Source organism: the organism of the source record quoted next, unplaced genomic scaffold, assembly GCF_019419815.1.
Source record: "Pyrus x bretschneideri cultivar Hongxiangsu unplaced genomic scaffold, Pyrus_bretschneideri_v1 Contig33, whole genome shotgun sequence".
In the NCBI taxonomy this organism is placed as follows: domain Eukaryota; kingdom Viridiplantae; phylum Streptophyta; class Magnoliopsida; order Rosales; family Rosaceae; genus Pyrus; species Pyrus x bretschneideri.
Window position 1 is genome coordinate 5160079 of NW_025999646.1, and position 21873 is coordinate 5181951.

The 21873-nt window shown below is 38.7% G+C and overlaps 3 protein-coding genes and 1 pseudogene across 4 annotated transcripts; 3 read left to right on the forward strand and 1 right to left on the reverse strand.

Moving 5' to 3' along the window:
* Positions 1–5346: 5346 nt before the first annotated feature.
* Positions 5347–8337, reverse strand: LOC103963726 (nudix hydrolase 2). Of its 2 annotated transcripts, XM_048590944.1 has the most exons (9): positions 8097–8337; positions 7766–7831; positions 7515–7652; positions 6966–7043; positions 6814–6864; positions 6684–6718; positions 6034–6142; positions 5673–5875; positions 5347–5561 (listed from the first exon to the last, which is right to left on the reverse strand). In XM_048590944.1, the coding sequence occupies exons 1-8, from the start codon at positions 8262–8264 to the stop codon at positions 5675–5677; spliced, it is 846 nt and encodes a 281-aa protein (XP_048446901.1). In that variant the 5' UTR covers positions 8265–8337; the 3' UTR covers positions 5347–5561; positions 5673–5674. The 2 variants fall into 2 exon arrangements, with proteins under 2 accessions (XP_048446901.1, XP_009374854.1); XM_009376579.3 differs by having other exon boundaries at positions 5347–5875; positions 8097–8336.
* Positions 8338–8360: 23 nt separating this feature from the next.
* Positions 8361–9555, forward strand: LOC103963772 (trihelix transcription factor GTL1). Its single transcript, XM_009376627.2, has 2 exons — positions 8361–8395; positions 8685–9555. The coding sequence occupies exons 1-2, from the start codon at positions 8361–8363 to the stop codon at positions 9553–9555; spliced, it is 906 nt and encodes a 301-aa protein (XP_009374902.2).
* An 871-nt stretch (positions 9556–10426) lies between these two features.
* Positions 10427–17596, forward strand: LOC125480478 (annotated as a pseudogene).
* Positions 17597–19079: 1483 nt separating this feature from the next.
* On the forward strand, positions 19080–21743 carry LOC103963725 (nuclear transcription factor Y subunit B-3). The gene is made up of 2 exons (XM_009376577.3): positions 19080–19202; positions 20866–21743. The coding sequence occupies exons 1-2, from the start codon at positions 19133–19135 to the stop codon at positions 21651–21653; spliced, it is 858 nt and encodes a 285-aa protein (XP_009374852.1). The 5' UTR covers positions 19080–19132; the 3' UTR covers positions 21654–21743.
* Positions 21744–21873: the final 130 nt, after the last annotated feature.

Below are 21873 nucleotides of genomic sequence, written 5' to 3' on the forward strand. Positions count from 1 at the left end.
CAACCCAACAAATCTGCGCTATGATATGAGTATATATATGTATAGGCTATAGCTGAATTAGTCTCACGTTCACAGGTAGAGCCATGCACGTTGATAGGAATAAACTTCTATTTGCCTCAAAATAACATTAATATTCTCACATTGTTGGGAGACTGTTAACTGAAATTGTCAGTTGTTTGTTATCGTTGAACAACCTTCCCAAGCATGTAAACACATAAGAGAAATGCTAAGGGGACTCTTTAAAACATGGAACTCTTCATACTCTCTGCCATCCTACAGTTTAATGTCAATTTTATAAAATATTGTGCAAAAAATATGAGGTGACAGAAAGTTGATAAAGAGTCTCACTTTGAGATATTCCTCTTAGCATTTCTCGTACATCAAATTTCCAAAAATGAAAAGTGATTTCTTATTTCAGTGAAAGAAAGTAATTAACCTGGAGATTAGAGAATGAAGCAAAGACTGAGAATGCAAAGAATTTATTTGTAATTCTTGTGTTGCCTCTGATGATGCTGATGTTGATGTAATCAACATCAAGATTGCGTAAATTCTAAAATATTTAGATGCGTTTTAGAAACCTTTTAATTTGTTTCTAACTCAAAAGATATATTCCTAAAATTTTGACAGCCACAATAATTTTATTTTCTTTTTCTTTCAAAATAAATATTATGGGATTTAAATGACTCTTGAAAGTTACTCCTTAGTGGTTGTAAGTTACACGAAATTTATGAATAAAAATGTCTTTGTCATGAATTGCATTTTGTTGCATCACTTCCGTCCTTATTGTGACTTTAGATCATTTGTTTTCCTCTGCCGGTTTTAAACAAATACAAGGTCTTGCGCTTCAAATTATTATATAGATTACAGCTATATATATATACACACACACACACATATATATATATGTGATATACATATTTTACTTAATAATTTGATATTTAAATGTGCAAATAGTGCCACAAAAATCATATTGTGTAAGTTGAGTCCTACATATAAATTGCGAACTGACAGGTCATCTCATTATTTTGTTGATGGTTAACCAAATTAATGTGCAATTTAAGCTGCGATGGTTATGATTGTTAACCAAATTAAGAAGTGTGATTAGGACATGATGCTCCAATTTGTTTTACTATTTAATCATACCTTTAAATTTAATACTGTCTTCTCCAAAAAATAAAGCATCATTTAATCATACCTTTAAATTGAATACTGGCTCCTCAACAAAATAAATTATACCTTTAATACTGATATAGATCGTGATTATTGTAGCAAAAATATGAAAAAGACTTGAGATAAATAAATAATCTTGATGATTGAATGGATGTAAACAGTGGATCCATGATCATCGGTCATCGTATGTGCATATTGCACGGGGGAGTGGGGGTCCTTGTCCTGCTACTTGCAACTGCATGATGAATTGGAATGTCCTTAAAACGTAAGGCTGACGCAAAAAAGTCTCAGCCTAAAATTTATGTACAATGCCCTACATTGTTTTGATTTTGATTTACTTGTAATTAAACTCGTCAAGTTGGATGGGGTTTAAGTACCCTTCCACAAGACCTATAAACTCTTATAGGAGTGAAACTTTCCTACACCTCGGATTGTTATGTAACTTCCTAAGTTAATAATTATAGCCAAGTCAACATTGTATTATTGGCTTAGATTATTACAGTCGCATCAAGAGTGTAGGATAGGTTCTTCTTGTAAAAATCAGTCATAGCGTAATACAATATACTAGCTCAATATTAATCAAACGATGGTGTGAAGAAGAATAAGCTAGAAAGATGAATGAGAACGCTCCAATTTCAATTTTTTGCACACGAATAGATCTGCTACATAGCTCGTGTCTTTTTCTTTCTCTCAAAAGACACCTCTTCCCTCTAAATCCAATACAAAACTGGACCTAATAGATAATACAAAAAAAGATAGTTTTACTTCTAGACACTGTCACACTCCTAGCACATACAAAAACTGTGTAGTACCATCCGTGTTTCCGTCACAACTAAAATTTTTTCCCACAGCACAATACCATCCTAAGATCCGAGGTAGCTATAGCTAGCCATTACTACTCCACTATTTAAGTATAGGCCACCCTCTCGAAGAGCATCAACTAGCAAATTTAGCAAATTATATTAGTATTACCATAAGGATTTAACTTCGCTGCTAAAGAATTTAGCAGCAGCCAAAGTCCTGTTCTTACCATAATACCATCCTCTTTTGATGGCCAATAGCCTAATAGCCAGTTAAAGAATAAAGATCGAGCACTTGTAGCTCTGCCCTCTCGTATAGCTAGGCTCATTGCTAGCTAGTATACTGTCACGTAAAGAAAGTTAACATCATATATTTATGGCTGACTCGGATAACGACTCGGGAGGAGGAGCGAGAAAGCAGGACAGGTTTTTGCCGATAAACGTGAGCAGGATCATGAAGAACGGTTCGCCGGCCAACGCCAAGATTTCAAAGGACGCCAAAGAGACGGTGAAGGAGTGCATATCGGAGTTCATCAGCTTCATCACCGGATAAGCCTCCGACAAGTGCCAGAGAGAGAAGAGAAGACCATCAACGGCGACGATCTGCTGCGGGCCATGACCACGCCGAGGGTTCGAGGACTACGTGGAGCCTCTCAGGATATGTTTGTTTGGCTACCTTAAGTTTCACTAGACTGGACTATTTGGGTAGGATTATTATTCTGTGTTTGGTGCAAGTCGGGATTGAGTTTAATGAGATTAAGCCGAACTTGTGCCGACCAAATCCTCAGTTAGTTGGGCTTAGCGAGAGCCCCCGGGAAGGAGGGGATTGCTAGTCCCGTTTCCCCGCTTCGCCTCGCCCCAAGCCTGAGAACTTGCCCTCCCACTGCCTCTCTCCCCACCTCCCTCTCGTCTGTCCAAAAGATCTCCAAGTCTGCAAGACTTGATTTGCAAGTATTTTCCCTTTTTTCTGGGTTTTTGAATTGATTTTTCTGGGTTTTTAAATCGATTTTTCTAGGATTGGATTTTTCTAGGTTTTCAATTCGTTTTTTTTTTGGATTTGGTTTTCCTTCCAAGTGGAATCCCTAATTAGGTTTCTAAATTTTGAACAAGATAAACGGTTCTGGGTTGGGCACTCTGGGTTTTGTCTCGAAGGATTACAACTACAGAGGATTTCAAAGTATTTGATGGAAGGTTAAGAAGGAATTTGTTGTTGTTATTGAAGAGCTATTCGGCTACAAATCTTCAAGTAACTACTTGAGCAGAAAATAAACAGAGGACTTACGAAGGAGATGAACTCTCATATATTAGGAAAATGATTCTGTGAATTGGGTTGGATTTGTGAGTTGTCTGTGAAATTTCAAATTGAAGGATTTGATTTTTCTGGGATATTAGAGCTTTTGAGCAATTTGGAGTGGTTGAGCAAATTGAATGATTTCAGTAGTTATGCTTTTCTGGGATAGCAAATTAAAGAATTTGGTTAATTATGCAGAAACTTTCATGTTGGTGTTCACTTTCATTAGATGAGAATATTTTGTTTCAGATCATGTTTTTTTTTTCTTTTTCGTCATTATTTTGCTCCTAGTCCTACATTACACCAAACACTTCACTAAGTTAATCCAGCTTAATCTAGTTTAAGGCAATTCAGTTTAGTTCTTAAGGCTAGTCCAATCCCAGATAGTCCGGTGCAACAAACGCACCCTTTTGGTTTACCTTCACAAGTTTAGAGAGATGGAGGGTGAAAAGATGACTAGTAGTACTAGTACTGGTGCTGCTAGAACTGTTACTGGACCAGGAATGTCTGCGGAGGCAGGTTGTCTGCCCTCCTGTTATGGTGCCCTCTCCATGTCCTCCTATTTGTGCGATCACGATTAACCGACGTCAATATTTTATATTCCTATTTTTTTTGTCTTATTATCTCTATAAAAAAATCAATATAAAATGTTGATATGGCTTAACCGTGACAGCACAAAATAGGAAGGCACTGAAAATGGCACCATATTAGGAGGGCAGACAATCTGCCTCCAATGTCTGCAGGCCACGGAAGGCACTTTGATGAATGTCATCATGATCATCAGAGAGAGCAGTTGCATGTGCATGGTCATGGTGCTGCAGCAGATAATATTAATGGGATGCATGGTGGGATGGCGCAGTCCAGAACCATGATGATGATGGGTCATCAACAACATCAAGGTCATTTGTACGGATCCGGTTACAGACCCCCCACCGGGCATGGGAGACCAAGGTAGGTTTGATTTTGTTTATCCTCCATGGACAATGGCTAACACAATTGAAACTTCACAAGTTTCTTAAGACTTGTTTGGTATTCTATTTGAAATTTTTTATCATTTCTCAAAACATTTTTTAAGAAAATTTTTTGAAAACAATTTTCTTTAAGACTCAAAAACTTGATTGGTTTGCGATTTAAAATTTTAAATTTTACGACTTAAACTAGACAAAGAGATCTAAAAAAATGAGGTCGTAGAAGAAGGAGAAAGATGAGAGAAGAGGAAAGAAAATAAGAGATAATTGAAGAAAAGAGAAAGAAGAGAGAGGATCAGACGAGATAGAGAGGAAAAAGAGTGAGAGAAAGAACCGAAAGAATGAAGAGAGCGGATTGAAGAAGAGACGAAAAAGATAAAATTAATAAAAAATAAAAAATAAAAAAAAAAAAAAGAGGAGATAGAAAGAAGAAAAGAGAGATATAGATTTAGAGTGAGAGGGGAGGGGGAAGAGAATAAACTATATTTTTGAGTTAGTCATGAATCTAGTCATGAATTTAGTTTTTGAAAATAATCCTACCAAACAAGTTTTTAAGACTTAAAACTTGAAAATTGTTTTTAAATTTAAAATGTTGGATTCAAGTAGAGTACCAAACAGAAATTTAAATTTCAAATACAATCCAAACTTAAATAAGATTTAACCGAACCAGTTTCCTTATCAGTATAACCTTGACAAAGACTCGGAGTCGGAGATAATTTGTTTAAAATTGTTATTAAACCATGGTTCTGATTACATGGCGGTTGTTACACTGCTTCCGTACACTTCAGAAAGACAAAAGGCGAAAATCATTTTTTTTTTTCTTCTGGATTACAAAGTAAACTCCCTTGCTCGATAATTTCCAGCACCCGCCAATGATCAAACTCCACCGTCTCTCCTGGGTGCCTTAGCCAAGAGCAAGTAGCTCGCCTTTTAATCAGAAAAAACTTGATGCACGTACTGGAGAAAATCCTGAACACTGCCCATCCATCTTTGTTTTGCATATATCATTGATGTATTTCAGAAACTCGTTTTTCGGGACAAATGGTTGGGCTGCGTACTCCTCATATGGCATCCACTGCAAAGTAAGCATTTAAGCCATTACAAACAACTGTATGAATATACTTCAAGAGCTACATCTTTCCATTTTCTCTTATTCTCAGTCAAGATTTATACCGCACAGCAATTAAGTTTACAATACAGACAGACTTGAGCAGAGTCACGAACGTAGAAATGTTTCAATGCACAATAAGATATATTTGGGAAAGTACAAAGTTTACAATACATTATGAATATACTTCAAGAGCTACATCTTTCCATTTTCTCTCTTCCAATGTTCTCATTGACTTTATCAGTATGTTTTACAGATGATGGAAGACACAAGATATATTTGGGAAAGTACAAAATACAAAAGCTTTAATTTAGTGGAATTTCAAGGGCCTCGATGATCACAGTTTACTCCTCCTCTTGGGTGCCTTACTGCCATTCAAGTACAAGTAGCTCTTGTGAAGAGAATAACTTCTACTGGGTAGAGGAGAGAATCCCGAATACTTGCCATCTATCTTCGCTTTGCATATGTCATGCATGTACTTTAGAAGCTCGTACTTTTGCACAAATGGTTGTGCTGCATATTCCTCATATGGCATCCACTGCAAAATGCATTACGGTCAAGCTTAATATGTATGAACGGAGTTCAATGCAGAAAGATTACATCAGACGGTGAAATAGGAAGGAAATTGGACCAATTGGTGATGACTTGATGAGCTATATCCATTCTAGTTTGTTAGCTCAACAAAAGGGTTCGTACCTTGGCTGCTTCTATCTCTTGTTCCTGCTTCTGGATGTCAAAAGAGAGGGGCCGTAGCATGCACAAAAAGAATAAATCTGACTTCTCAAAGAATGACTTGTGACTCTGTCTGCAAATTACATGAATGGTAAGAAGGACATAATTTTCATTATAAAAGAGGAAAGGAACCAACAACTCAACATCAGAAATACTTAACGCGAATCGTACTATATACTTAGAGAAAGGCAATGAGGTGTGTCTCTCAAATTTCTAACACAATGCAGTCATTTTTTGCGGTCTGATAAAATAATGCAGTCCAAGGAATGTTCAGAAGTCTTTAATCCCTGTAATAGTCAAGATATCATGGCCTAAAATAGCTCTTATTGGAGCAAATTAAGAATTCTTGTTAATCCACAAATACCTACAAAAGTTGGATTAAACATTCAAATACAATGAAGATATAACTCATCTATATATTGAACTGAGACACATAAAATTTTGTTAAGTGAATGACATGCTTCCCCCTAAATACTTAAGTTGGAATGTAGGTTCATGGTCGCAGGTAAAAATTGCAAATCATTGTACAAGGTAGTCGGATTTAAGTTTATAAGCTTACACATGGCTCCATCGAATTGATAATTTCGTAGACAAGGACTTCATAAAATTCATACCTGAATGCAAGAACTTCCACAAACTCTGAGTCAATCTGAGACAACAGGATAACAAAAAACATGAAATGATAAATCACATTAATAATCTAATATATACACTCACTACATGGTAAGTCGGAAAACTACTTACTCCTGTTTCTTCCTTCACTTCTCGGACAGCAGCTGCAAAGATATCTTCTCCCTGGGAGATGATAATTTTTTCAATATACGGTTTAGACTAGACCAAAGTCAAAAGATCTGAGAATGGAAAACAATGCTTGTTAGAATGCACACATGACACACCTCATCAACGGCTCCAGTAGGGAGCTTCCACACACCTGTCCCACGATATTGTCCACCCTTTTCTTGGACTACTAGCACCTATCGTTCAAATTTCACAAACCCAAAAGTTTTAGCCATGACAGCAGGATCATGAAAAACAATAAATGTGGTGACAGGTATCAAGCATTGTAAGTAACGCGCATTCTTCTGAAAATGGTTAACTGAAAATTAATAAATGGATCTCACGTAACTCTTCAGACATGATAAGCCAGTTGTAGGACTATGCAAGTCCAGAAAATTAATATAGACATGAAAAATTCCCTCTTTAGGCATAATCTTAAAAGATTATTGGCCACTTACTCAGATGACTGTTCAATGGAAAGAACATAAACACACACACGCACACAAATGAAGCGTGCAAGATGTGGAAACTGTAGATTTATAACTACATAAAGATAGAGGAGTTCCCTTACTTTGAGTAAATTAAATCAAATTGAAAGAAAGATGCACTGTATGGACATTTGAGATAAAAGTGATAATGGTGGCTGGGGTGTTAGAAAATGCATATACCTCTCTGTTTTGATTGATAAGAAAGGCACCAATTCCGACACGGTGTGTTGCATTTGTGGGAAGAGTATGAGGGGACTGAGGAATCCAATACACAAGCATCAAATAATCAGGCTCTGCATGGTGGTACCAGAATCCTTCCTGCAATTCACTCCTGCCCAATATATCATAAGTAATCTATACATATACAGAACACATTTGAATTATTAACATTAACAAGAAGAAGAAAAGCATGAACAGAATAGGAGCTTGACCTTGACCGCAGCTTCAACAAGATTGACTCGCTCTATTGGCAATTTGATCCAAATACCCTTCTTTCCCTGCACAAATATTAATGCTTTGTTAAAACTTAGAATATACGATAAGAATCCCAATGAACCTGGGCTGGGCTAGGCTATGCCGACCTAAGGGTCTGTTTGGAACCGCTTATGCAAGCCTTTTTCTAACAACTAAAAACGCTTATGACTACTTTTAGGCTTTTAGCAGAAAAAGATAAGTATTTAGTGTTTACTTATAGCGAAAACACTCTCTCCTATCGATCCTATGAAGATTGGCGATGACATTATGATGGGTTGAAGTAAATACCTGCAGCTTCCAATGCGCAATTGAAGAGGTAAGAGAGGATACGAAGGTAGCAGGCTCCATGGGCTCAGTGACGTGGACGATCACACCTCCGTAATGGTCATTCACTGCATTAAGCACCTTCTTCACCTCCCTTCCACCACCACCACCACTTTCAGTTTTGGCAGCCATTCATGATTATCGACGAGGAGCACGGAGCTGACCAATGTTAGTTAGGAGAGAAGTCGGTGGCCGTTGTTGACCAAAATACAAAAAAGGAAAAGAGGGATGGCCACAGACGTGGCATGCGAGATGATCACGCAGTAGGCACGTGACTCCACCGACAAAATTGGTGACCTCCGTAAATTCAAGTTTTAAAGGGCCTTTTACCTCTATTTTACTTTCCGTTTTCACCCACCTACTCTCAACTTCTCAACCCAAAAGCCCTCGCTCGAGCCGCTGTTACCTTTCCCCGGCTTTACCTCCTTTTTTATTTTCCTTTTATTTTTAAATAAATATGTAAAATAAATTAAATTTCTCATTTTTACCGTGGTCGTCCCCCGGGGGCGTCAGGTTTATGTTTTAATCAGAGTGTTGTCTATTTTCGTTCAGTTCATCACCACATGATGATGATCGTGACAAGTGTTTAAAAGCGCAAGGTGAAGAACCCGTGAACCGGAAGAGAAAGACGAGTCCGAGGAGCGGAAACGGGCTTGAAATTGAAAGGGTCGAGCTATTTCTGGGAAGTCTGGTGAAGAAAGTGATGGAGCAGCAAGAGCAGATGCATAAGCAGTTAATGGAGATGGTAGAAAAGAAGGAAGAGAGATTAGCAAGAGAAGAAGCCTGGAAGCAGCAGGAGTTAGACAGACTGAAAAGGGATAAGGAGATAAGAGCCCAAGAGACATCTCGCAACCTTGCGCTCATTTCCTTTATCCAGAATTATTTGGGCTATGAAATTCAAGTCCCCCAACCATCAGCAGCAACAGCACCCGAACAAGCACCAGCACCAACAGCAGCACCAATACTAATATCGGTGGTACCTAAATATGATCACCAACGCGTGGAAGGAAATGGGAAGGCAGACAATGGCATGCAGAGAGACCTGATGTTGGTGAGCTCTTGTGATGCAACGGATAGAAGATGGCCAGAAGCTGAAGTACAGGCCCTCATAACGCAGCGTGCTGCTTTCGAACACAAGTTTTGCGTTGCAGGTACTCCAAGGGGACGCATATGGGAGGAGATATCTGTTAAGATGCATGAAACGGGCTACGTCCGGTCAGGAAGGAAGTGCAGGGAGAAATGGGAAAACATCAACAAGTATTTCAGAAGGTGCATGGGATCAGACAATAAGCGCCCTGCAAATGCCAAGCTTTGTCCATATTTTCATGAATTGGAGTTGCTCCATAAAAGCGCACTTGCAAGTTTCGGGAATGGCTTTAACCGCACAAGCAACCAGAACGAGGCCAATATTGAAAAACAGTAGCAAAAGAGTGAAGAAGTGATGACGGTATCCAAAACATCTTCTAACTTGTGATTTTGATAACGGGGAGAGAGAGAGAGAGAGATGAATGCTGCTCTGATCTTTGATGATGGCTAATTGATGTTTAGTTTTGTGGGTCGTATTGTTATCTTATATCTCTGGTGATCTGGTGAAGAAGTTGTATCTCGATTAATTTTTATATTATATTGACGTTTAACTTTGTATCTCGATTGAACCTTTTATTGCAATTAGCAGAGGCGTGGTGTTTGCTTTGCTAATCGAAAGAGGGTTTGTTAGAAAGAAATAGACGATGGAATTGCAAATAAACAAATTAAATGATCCTGTCGCTTCGATCAGGGATTTTGTTATTTATATTTCACTGCCGCCGGGTTATTCATTATTCAGACGAAGTTAACATTCAAACAACATTCAGAAACAGAAGAAGAAATGAATTTGCGATCATTAATTTTAATTGCAGATTAACATGTGCTTAACGTGACTGGGCCATAATACAATGCATGAAAGAAAAACGAAGACGGATAAAATAAAAAGTAAACCAAGCAAGTAGTAGACATCCATTAATTAATCATGTCATTTATTTAAGGGTAAACAATCATACAATAGATTGCATGTTATTATGCATATAGATATAGGACATGATTGCCGCGTCATTGGCATGATTCAAGCCTGGTTCATAAAGAACCAAACCACTCCCAAAATGATGGGGATGACCAGGATCAGAGCAAGAGCAGGAGGGTGCAGCGGACCCATCAGCAGAGGCCCCAACAACACAATGGCCGCCACTAAAAGGAATACCAGAATGGAGACACTCACTTGATCCATATTTTCTTCAAATTATAATACCAACAGTTGAATGGCGATGAATGTTGAGGAAGAGTGGTGGTGGTCGGGCTGGTGGTGGTAGTGGTGGTGGGGTGTATGTATAATGTGCATGGTGTCTGTCTGTGCAGGGCTACAACGATTGGGAACGATGCGATGCAAATGAAACCCCTCAGTCCCCGCCTGATCATAGTGTAAGGGGAATCGTTGCCTTGCCGGCGGTCCGGTTAAAGACGTATTCTTTCACGAAATTAAATTAATAAATTCGCTTCTGTAAATCATAATAATCGATTTTCTGATGAAAAAATCGCATTATACATTGATACTCTAGTTTTGCAATGACTTAACTTTAAATCTAAGCACGAAAGGCAAAACCCTAATAATTAATTTATACTACAATATGTGATTCCTTCCCCTTAATCTGGCTTCCAAAAAGTGACGTACCTACGTACTCCCGTGGCCCCAGCTCCACATGACACTTACCACGTGTTTTAACATTATTTATATACGTATCACATATCATAATATTATTTATACCTTCTTTCTATTAGAGGTAGAATCTACAACACGCGGTTTATATCTCTGTTAAAAGGATGAATGAGATGATACAAATAGTTAATATTAGTAGTATTTTTGTTTATTTTTAACATTCGAACTCTGTCCATGTATTCGTGCCCTTTGTATAAATGAAAATAAAGTTAATGAAAAAAAAAACAAAAATAAATGTACTGCAAGTATTACTTTATTTTCACGATCATTTGTGTACTAAAATATTTTGAGGGACCATGCAGGGCTGAAACTATCAGATATCAACGTGAGGCCGGCTGAGATGAACCAATATAGCATGGGGATGGGGAGACAAACTACCACCACCAACAACGTTAACCACTCCTCCAATGCCAATACCACTAATGGCACTACCAATGATAACGAGTGCACGGTGCGAGATCAAGACCGTTTCATGCCGATAACCAATGTGATAAGAATCATGCGCAAGATCCTGTTAATGTTTTGTATTCTGAGTGTTTTGTAAGGAATTTCAGTGAGTATTTCTATGAAGTATTCAGAGCAAAAGGGAATGAGAATAAGAGTGACAACTGCTTATCATTGCAGCAGCATTCATTTCATATATATATATATATATATATCATCAGAGTAGGGTTTTACAGTTAACATTCTTATCTCAATTTAGGAATAAGACAAGGAACACAACCTAACATTGTACTACTCTAATCTAAGCCTTACAGCACAGTTTCAATCTTAGCCCTTCATTTGTCTCTTGGACTTTAGCTTGAGAAACTTAGCCATTAACCTATTTACACGCCGTTAGCTTCTTGTTTGTGTTGTTGGAGACTGATTGACCTCCAACACTTCCCTTCAAATTGTTTCCTGCTTGCACTCCAAGTAACTCCTTGAGATACACGAATCTTTCCTTAGGCAATGCCTTGGTAAAGATATCTGCAATTTGCTCTTCTGATTTGTAGTAGAACAGTTCTATCACATTTTCTTGCAAAGCTTCCCTTATGAAATGGTATTTCCTTTTGATGTGCTTTATCTTCTGATGGAAGACAGGTTCCTTGTCATGGCTATGGCAGATGTATTGTCACACATTAGAGGTGTGGCATCTACTTGCAACTCTCCAAAGTCTTTTAGAACAAACCTAAGCCAAATAGCTTGTGAAGTGGCTTCTGCAGCTGATACATATTCAGTTTCTGCAGTGGACAAAGAAACACTTTGCTGCTTCACTGAAGCCCAAGAGAAAATCCCTGAACCAAGAGTGAAGGCATACCCTGAGGTGTTTCTCATATCATCATCACTACCACCCCAATCATTATCGCAAAATCCAACTAAAATGGTAGCCTCACCTTTGTCATATTTGATACCATAATCAATGGTTCCTGCAATGTATCTGAGTACCTTCTTAGCTATTCCTATGTGAATTTTAGTTAGATTATGCATGAACCTGGAAAGCAGACTTGCTGTAAACATCACACCAGGTCTAGTGGCAGTTAAGTAGAGAAGACTTCCAACAATTTTCCTGTAAAGATAGGAGTTAGCAGGTTCTGTTCCATCATCTTTGATGAGTTTCTCATTTGAGATCAGTGGTGTAGCTACTGATTTACAACCTTTAAGACCAAACTTCTCTAACAAGGTTTGAGCATATTTCTTTTGGTGGATAAATATCCCTTCAATTCCTTGAATAATTCCAATTCCAAGGAAATAATGCAATAACCCCAAGTCTGACATTTTATACTTCTACATCATATCTTTTTTGAAATATATCATCATTTTCTCATTGTTGCCAGTGAATATCACATCATCAACATAAATTGCAACTATGAGCACATCAGTTCCATTTCCTCATTTCACATACACAGTGGCTTCACTAGGATTTTTCTTGAACCCTCTTTGCGAAAAGTAAGTGTCAATCTCACTGTACCATGCTTTTGGAGCTTGCTTGAGCCTATATAATGCTTTTCTTAACCTATAGACTTTGTTCTCTTCATTTTTGACTTCAAATCCTTGAGGTTGATCAACATAAACTTCCTCCTTAAGTATACCATTCAAAAATATAGATTTAACATCAAGTTGAAATAAATTCAACCCTTTTGTGTAGCAAGAAAAATCAAAGTTCTAATGGTGTCCAATCTAGCTATTAGAGCAAATGTCTCATTGAAATCAACTCCTGGTTGTTGAGAGTAACCTTTTGCCACCAATCTTGCTTCGTTTTTCTGCATTGTGCCATCCAGGTTAAGTTTAGTTTTATACACCCATTTGACACCTATCATAGGCTTGTCGCTAGGCCTATTAACTAATTCCCAAGTGGAATTCTTCTCAATCATTGCCATTTCATCTTCCATGGCTTTCTTCCAAGCTATATCACTCTCAGCTTCTTCAAAGTTCTCAGGCTTCACTATGCAGAAATTGTAGGTTGCATATATCTCACTCAAGCTCTTCAATTTCACAGGAGTAGAATTAGGAGTGGAGTTTTGGGAGATAGAATTATGTGTATTTTGAGAACTTTCACTATGAGATTGAGGTGAAGTATGTTGAGGTGATTGCTGCAACTGAGATTGTTGAGACTGATTTGGTGAGTGAGCAGAGATTTGAGTTTGTGACTCAATTACATTGTCAGTTCCAACAATTGTCATTGGTACTGATATGTCAGCTTTTACACCATCTTCCTAATTCCACCTTGTATCTTCATTGAAGACCACATCTTTAAGATCTTGATTTTCTGTGTTTTCAAGTTAAACAATCTATACCTTTTTTCACAGTTATCATAACCTACAAAAATGCACTTGTTGCTGGTTTCCTGCAGCTTGTGTCTCAACTATGATGGTATTAGTGTATAGCATATTGAGCCAAACACTTTTAAGTGTTTCACACCTGGTTTCCTTCCGTTAAAGGCTTGAAATAAAGTCTTCTTCTCCAATGAACTTATTGGGCATTTATTTAACAAATAGACAGTTATATTCACAACTTCTCCCTAGAATTGATAAGGAATCCATTTTTCATAGAGCATGGACTTCACTATTTCAATTATGGTTTTGTTCTTCCTCTCAGTAACCCCATTTTGTTGAGTGGTATAAGCCATTGCCAACTGTCTTTATAATCCCATGCTTTCATAGAAAGAGTTGAATTCGATTGAGGTGTTCTCACCTCCTCTATCACTTTTTACTTTCTTGATCTTGTAACCACATTGCAATTCAACCATCATTTTGAACTTCTTGAATATACTGAATACATCTGATTTTTGTCTCATGAAGTATACCCAACACATTCTAGAATAGTCATCTATGAAGGTTAGGAAGTATTTGTTACCACTCATTGTTGCAATTTGCATTGGACCACATACATCTGTGTGGATGATTTCCAATGGTTATGTAGCCCTCCAAGACTTTCCTGCTTCAAAACTCTCTTTATGGTGCTTGCCTAAAACACACCTTTCACATATTTCATTTTCTCCATGCAGTTTTGGTAGTCCTTGAACCATCTCCATTCTCTGCAGGTTTTTCAAGCTTTGAAAGTTCAAGTGACCATATCTCTTATGCCACAACCAAGTACTCTCTGTGACACTAGCTCTCAATGAGATAGCTTGATTATAGTTGAGTAACAATGGGAAACTCTTGTTTTTTGTCATTACTACTTTTGTGACCATGTTCTGCAAACTTCTATCATCAAAGATTTTAACCACTGAATCTCCAAAGAGTAAGAAATAACCATGTATGATCATTTGGCCTACACTCAATAAGTTTTCATGAAGTCTAGGTACCAATATAACTTCTTTGATGTGTCTCCTTCCTTGCTTTGTGTCAATCACCAAGGTGCCTCTACCAATGGCACTTACAAGTTGACCATTGCCCATCTTAACCTTCCCAGTGAATTCTCTGTTAATATTGATAAGAAGAGACTCATGTGCAGTTATATGATTGATACACCCACTATCAATATACCATATATCTTTGTTTTTCTCAACAGTTGTGACATTGCAAGCATATAACACATTTGTCCTTCAGTCTTTTGTGCATAGTTCACTAGTTGGTTTCTTTTAGAACCACAATCTTTGGACAAACTTGTTACATTTACTGCATTTAGGTTTCCCCTTGAACCAACAAACACCAAAATATGCCTTATCACAAATTGTACATTGTGGTTTTGTCCCACCAACACCATTCTTTTTGGTAGACTCACTTGGTCTTTCTTCCCATTTCTTAGATTCCCTTTTCCATGGCTTCTTTTGTTGCTTGAAACTGTTGTATTGCCCAGTTGAACTGCCCTCTCTAGGATTGATACTAAGTGACTGAAAAGCCCTTTATGTGGCTGCATCAGCATGTCTTTCTAGCCTTTGCTCAAAAGCTCTCAATGAGGCTGTAACCTTTTGTGCATCAAGTGTATCAATGTCCTTAGTTTCCTCTATAACATTTACTATAAAGTCATAGGGTTTTGTCAAACTGATTAACAATTTCTGTACAAGTCTTTCCCTAGGTAGTTCTTCACTAAGAGTTTTCATTTGATTCACAACATCAAACAAACTAGTAAAGTAATCATTAAACGGTTCATCTTCTTTCATGTGAGTATGTTCAAAATCACGTCTTAAAGATTGAAGCTTTACTTTGGTTACCTTCTTGTCACATCTGTATTCTCTTTGAAGAACTTCCCAAGTAGCTTTGGATGTCTTTTCATTTAATATCCAAGGAAAAATAGCATTTGAGGCTGCTCCTTGTATTATCCCCAGCGCCTTAGCATCTTTCATCCCATTTTCTCCCAGAGATGCTCTTTGAGTTGCAATGAGTTCTTCATCATCCTCTGACTCATCATCTGAATATAGTACTTCATACCCTTCTTGAACCATTTTCCACAGGTCTTGAGACATGAAAATGGTGGTCATCCTTATCCTCCAAAAATCATAGTTCTCTCCATTAAAAATGGGAGTTTTAAGCTCACCACAGCTGCTACTTGGCCCAGACATTTCTTGGTTCTTGAATCACTTTCTGGGGGTTCAAATACTTGAAATCTCCCCTAAAAAACAGCTTCACAATGCCTAACTGGTTTTTTTAATCCAACTTGAGCTCTGAGGCCATATTAATGTTTTGTATTCTGATTGTTTTGTAAGGAATTTCAGTGAGTATTTCTATGAGGTACTCAGAGTAAGAGGGAATGAGAATAAGAGTGACAGCTACTTATCATTGCAACATCATTCATTTCATATATATATGTCATCAGAGTAGTAGGGTTTTACAGTCAACATTCTTATCTCACTTTAGGAATAAGACAAGGAACACAACCTAACATTGTACTACTCTAATTTAAGCCTTACAGCACAGTTTCAATCTCAGCCCTTCATTTGTCTCTTGGACTTTAGCTTGAGAAAACTAGCCGTTAGCCTATTTACACAAAACTAGCCGTTAGCTTCTAGTTTGTGTTGCTGGAGACTGGTTGACTTCCAACTGATCCTACCCCCACATGCTAAGATCTCCGACGACGCCAAGGAAACCATCCAAGAGTGCGTCTCCGAGTACATCAGCTTCATCACCGGGGAGGCCAACGAGCGCTGCCAGCGCGAGCAGCGCAAGACCATCGCTGCTGAAGACGTGCTGTGGGCCATGAGCAAGCTCGGCTTTGATGACTACATCGAGCCACTCACCCTCTACCTGCACCGCTACCGCGAGATGGAGGGCGAGCGCGGGTCCTCCACGACCTCCTTAATGAGAAGCGAGTCCTTGGCCAAGGGGGCCGGTACTAGTAGTGGTACCAGCAGCAGGGTAATTGATCACCACCAGTACTATACTACTATGGCACCTCTATGGCGTCGGCTGCTGCTGCTTTTCATTGGAAGCAGCAGGAGTTAGACAGACTGAAAAGGGATAAGGAGATAAGAGCCCAAGAGACATCTCGCGACCTTGCGCTCATTTCCTTTATCCAGAATTATTTGGGCTATGAAATTCAAGTCCCCCAACCATCTGCAGCAACAGCACCCGAACGAGCACCAGCACCAACAGCAGCACCAATACCAATATCGGTAGTACCTAAATATGATCACCAACGCGCGGAAGGAAATGGGAAGGCAGACAATGGCATGCAGAGAGACCTGAAGTTGGTGAGCCATAGTGATGCAACGGATAGAAGATGGCCAGAAGCTGAAGTACAGGCCCTCATAACGCAGCGGGCTGCTTTCGAACACAAGTTTCCCGTTGCAGGTACTCCAAAGGGACGCATATGGGAGGAGATATCTGTTAAGATGCATGAAATGGGCTACGTCCGGTCAGGAAGGAAGTGCAGGGAGAAATGGGAAAACATCAACAAGTATTTCAGAAGCTGCATGGGATCGGACAATAAGCGCCCTGAAAATGCCAAGCTTTGTCCATATTTTCATGAATTGGAGTTGCTCCATAAAAGCGCACTTGCAAGTTTCGGGAATGGCTTTAACCGCACAAGCAACCAGAACGAGGGCAATATTGAAAAACAGTAGCAAAAGAGTGAAGAAGTGATGACGGTATCCAAAACATCTTCTAACTTGTGATTTTGATAACGGGGAGAGAGAGAGAGAGAGAGAGAGAGAGATGAATGCTGCTCTGATCTTTGATGATGGCTAATTGATGTTTAGTTTTGTGGGTCGTATTGTTATCTTATATCTCTGGTGATCTGGTGAAGAAGTTGTATCTCGATTACTTTTTATATTATATTGACGTTTAACTTTGTATCTCGATTGAACCTTTTATTGCAATTAGCAGAGGCGTGGTGTTTGCTTTGCTAATCGAAAGAGGGTTTGTTAGAAAGAAATAGACGATGGAATTGCAAATAAACAAATTAAATGATCCTGTCGCTTCGATCAGGGATTTTGTTAGTTATATTTCACTGCCGCCGGGTTATTCGTTATTCAGACGAAGTTAACATTCAAACAACATTCAGAAACAGAAGAAGAAATGAATTTGCGATCATTAATTTTAATTGCAGATTAACATGTGCTTAACGTGACTGGGCCATAATACAATGCATGAAAGAAAAACGAAGACGGATAAAATAAAAAGTAAACCAAGCAAGTAGTAGACATCCATTAATTAATCATGTCATTTATTTAAGGGTAAACAATCATACAATAGATTGCATGTTATTATGCATATAGATATAGGACATGATTGCCGCGCCATTGGCATGATTCAAGCCTGGTTCATAAAGAACCAAACCACTCCCAAAATGATGGGGATGACCAGGATCAGAGCAAGAGCAGGAGGGTGCAGCGGACCCATCAGCAGAGGCCCCAACAACACAATGGCCGCCACCAAAAGGAATACCAGAATGGAGAAACTCACTTGATCCATATTTTCTTCAAATTATAATACCAACAGTTGAATGGCGATGAATGTTGAGGAAGAGTGGTGGTGGTCGGGCTGGTGGTGGTAGTGGTGGTGGGGTGTATATATAATGCGCATGGTGTCTGTCTGTGCAGGGCTACAACGATTGGGAAACGATGCCATGCAAATGAAACCCCTTAGTCCCTGCCTGATCAGAGTGTAAGGGAAATCGTTGCCTTGCCGGCGGTCCGGTTAAAGACGTATTCTTTCACGAAATTAAATTAATAAATTCGCTTCTGTAAATGATAATAATCGATTTTCTGATGAAAAAATCGCATTATATATTTGAAGAACACGTCTTGGACTCATGATCGCAAGCCCAGTACCTTTTTACATTTGAGTCAAAAAAAAAAAAAAAAAAAAAAAAAAAAAGGCCCAACTAAGTATTACGTGATCCGGTTATAACAGAGCGATTCGTCTCAAGTGCTGGACCATATACTACCGAACACTAAAATAAACAAATAAAAATAAAATGAATACGCGGCGCCACGTGTAACTAGGGATTGCCACGTCGGTTGTGGTTTAGGGAAATGGCTCCTATCCGAATCCTTTCCTCCTAATTCATCAAATTCGAAAATCCAGATCGTTGAAATTTGATCAAACGGCTACAAATAAAAACTCATTTTAAAATTATAATAACTTTAATCGTTTAATCAAATTTCAACGATCAAGATTCTCGAACTTGATGGATTAGGAGGAAGGGATCCAGAGAGGATCCCTTTCCGTAGTTTAGAGCAGTATAAAGGTGGACCCTTGCCAAGTAATAGCTTGTTCAAACTTGACTCGAGTCTTCTCCTCTTTCAGAAACTGTTGAGAGAGAGAGATAGAGAGAGAGAGAGAGAGAGAGAGAGAGAGAGAGAGGCAGATCAGGGCAGGAAAATATAATGGAACGATCAGGAGGTTTCCATGGCTATCAAAAGACCATGACTACCCCAAACACAACCTCTGCTTCTGGTAAAACTATTCTTCCTTGATTTTCTTAATAATTGACTTCCCTCCGTATAATTTCACATTTCTTACAATAAATATATATAAACACACACGATCTTCTTGATATATATGTGTGTGTGTGTGTGTGTGTGTGGGGTACCATATATATATATATGTTTATATCTATTGCATGTATTAGAATTATGTATCTTGGTTAATTCAGAGCCTGACTGTCCGTCTTTGAGATCTATCTATAGTTGTATACTCTTAGAAGGAAACGCATGCATTTGCACCAATTTGATGATCATTTATTTCACAAAGTAATTTTTAATTAGTTCTAATTCTATCTTCATACAGTTGCGAGGTTTCAGCTCTTTGGTACTCATCCTTGGACATATCGAAGCTCCGTTTAATCCTTACTAATCATTTCATTTCATATATTTTTTTCAATAGTAATAGATCAGTGGTCGCATACGCACAGACATTCTACCTCCTACCCCTCTTCCACTCTCGATCTATATATAGATCTGTTCAGATTCCTCTATTATATATCATTCTTAAGTCTTGGAATTATTATATATTGGCAAACATGTCCATTTGATCGATATCACTGACACTCATCATTTGTTAACTTTGGTAAATATATATCTGAGTCTGAGGAGCTGACTGGCCGGGCCAAGAAGATATTTATATAAAGATATGCCTGAAACTTAATTAGAGGATGCATAAATAGGCGTATATAGGCAGCAGGTAGGCTTAGCAATGTCAATGTGCAGAAGAATTAGAAAATATATGGGTGATGAAAATTGAAAAACATGTAACCGCTGATCTCGTAGCCAGAGAAGAGACGATAGTTTACAAGTGGCAACCATCTTACATGCAATCTATGACTCCATGTTAAACAAGTGGCCTCCATGCATGCATATCCTTTCACGCATCCCCGGTCCCACTCCACTCACTCCCCATCTGTCTGCTTTCTTTCGTCTTCTTCTCTTTTCATGCATTATGCTGTTGCACTTACTGCATTATGCTGTTGCACTTACTACATTATGCTACTTTATATCATATTTGTAATAGAAGTATGGCTCATCAACATATTGAATCTCATGAATCTCATTTCTATAAGAAAAATAGTATAAATGTTATATGAAAAATGTTAAGAATGGTAATTTTAATTGCACATTGATATTCTAGTTTTGCAATGACTTAACTTCTAATCGATGCACGAAAGGCAAAACCCTAATAATTAATTTATACTACATGTGATTCCTTCCACTTAATTTGGCTTCTAAAAGGTGACGTACGTACTTACTCCCGTGGCCCCAGGCCCCCAGCTCTACATGACACTTACCACATGTTTTAACATTATTTATACCATCTTTTTAACAGAGGTTGTATACTTACCATATATTATAATATTATTTATACCTTCTTTTTATTAGAGGTAGAATCTACATCACATGATTTATATCTCTATTAAAAAGATGAATCAGATGATACAAATAGCAAATATGAGTAGTATTTTTGTTTATTGTTAACATTCGATCCTTGTCTATGTATTCATGCCTTTTGTATAAATGAAAAAAAAAAAAAAAAAAAAAACAAACATAAATGTACTGCAAGTATTACTCTATTTTCACGATTATTTGTGTACATACTAATATATATTATTTGAGAGTCCATGCAGGGCTGAAGCTATCAGATATCAACGTTCGGCCGGCTGAGATGAACCAATACAGCATGGGGATGGGGAGACAAACTACCACCACCACCAACGTTAACAATGTTTTTAACAACTCCTCCTCCAATGCCAATACCACTAATGGCACTGCCGATGATAACGAGTGCATGGTGCGAGAGCAAGACCGTTTCATGCCGATAGCCAATGTGATAAGAATCATGCGCAAGATCCTACCCCCACATGCCAAGATCTCCGACGACGCCAAGGAAACCATCCAAGAGTGCGTCTCCGAGTACATCAGCTTCATCACCGGGGAGGCCAACGAGCGCTGCCAGCGCGAGCAGCGCAAGACCATCACTGCTGAAGACGTGCTGTGGGCCATGAGCAAGCTCGGCTTTGATGACTACATCGAGCCACTCACCCTCTACCTGCACCGCTACCGCGAGATGGAGGGCGAGCGCGGGTCCTCCACGACCTCCTTAATGAGAAGCGAGTCCTTGGCCAAGGGGGCGGGTACTAGTAGTGGTACCAGCAGCAGGGCAATTGATCACCACCAGTACTATGGCAGCTCTATGGCGGCGGCTGCTGCTGCTTTTCATCATCAGCATGGTCATGGATTTTTCGGGTACATGAACCCCTCCGATGCGTGGGTCTCCAACAATAATGTGAATGCTGCTTCTGCTGCCGCAGCGTCTGGATTGTCCACACAGCTCCAGGGTGGTGGTTCTGCCGCAATGCTAAATGGTGATCACCATCAGCTGCCACATGCAAATGGTGCAAACGGTGGAGCGTGAATGCATGAAATGCACTGGAATGGAATCACCAGAGTGCTGACTGGTGAACTGAATAATGTAATGTTACGTCGCGCCGTCCTTCGAGTTGTAGTGTTTTAATTTGGGCCAAGTACTGTAATAAAATTAAAGACGCTGTAGTCTTTGTTGTCTGCTTTAATTGGTGGTGTTTTTTCTTAAATCTTAGTCGATGACTTGACCGAACGCCATCCGGCATTGTCTC

Bases quoted from the DNA above. Each gene is read 5' to 3' on its own strand.
- LOC103963725 (XM_009376577.3), top strand. From the start codon at position 19,133: ATGGAACGATCAGGAGGTTTCCATGGCTATCAAAAGACCATGACTACC. The intron at 19,203-20,865 runs GTAAAACTATTC...GAGTCCATGCAG, and splicing joins AAACACAACCTCTGCTTCTG to GGCTGAAGCTATCAGATATC.
- LOC103963726 (XM_048590944.1), bottom strand. From the start codon at position 8,264: ATGGCTGCCAAAACTGAAAGTGGTGGTGGTGGTGGAAGGGAGGTGAAG. The intron at 7,044-7,514 runs GTATATGCATTT...TTTGAACGATAG, and splicing joins TTATCAATCAAAACAGAGAG to GTGCTAGTAGTCCAAGAAAA. The intron at 6,865-6,965 runs GTGTGTCATGTG...ATCATCTCCCAG, and splicing joins CTACTGGAGCCGTTGATGAG to GGAGAAGATATCTTTGCAGC.
- LOC103963772 (XM_009376627.2), top strand. From the start codon at position 8,361: ATGGCCACAGACGTGGCATGCGAGATGATCACGCA. The intron at 8,396-8,684 runs GTAGGCACGTGA...ATTTTCGTTCAG, and splicing joins GCATGCGAGATGATCACGCA to TTCATCACCACATGATGATG.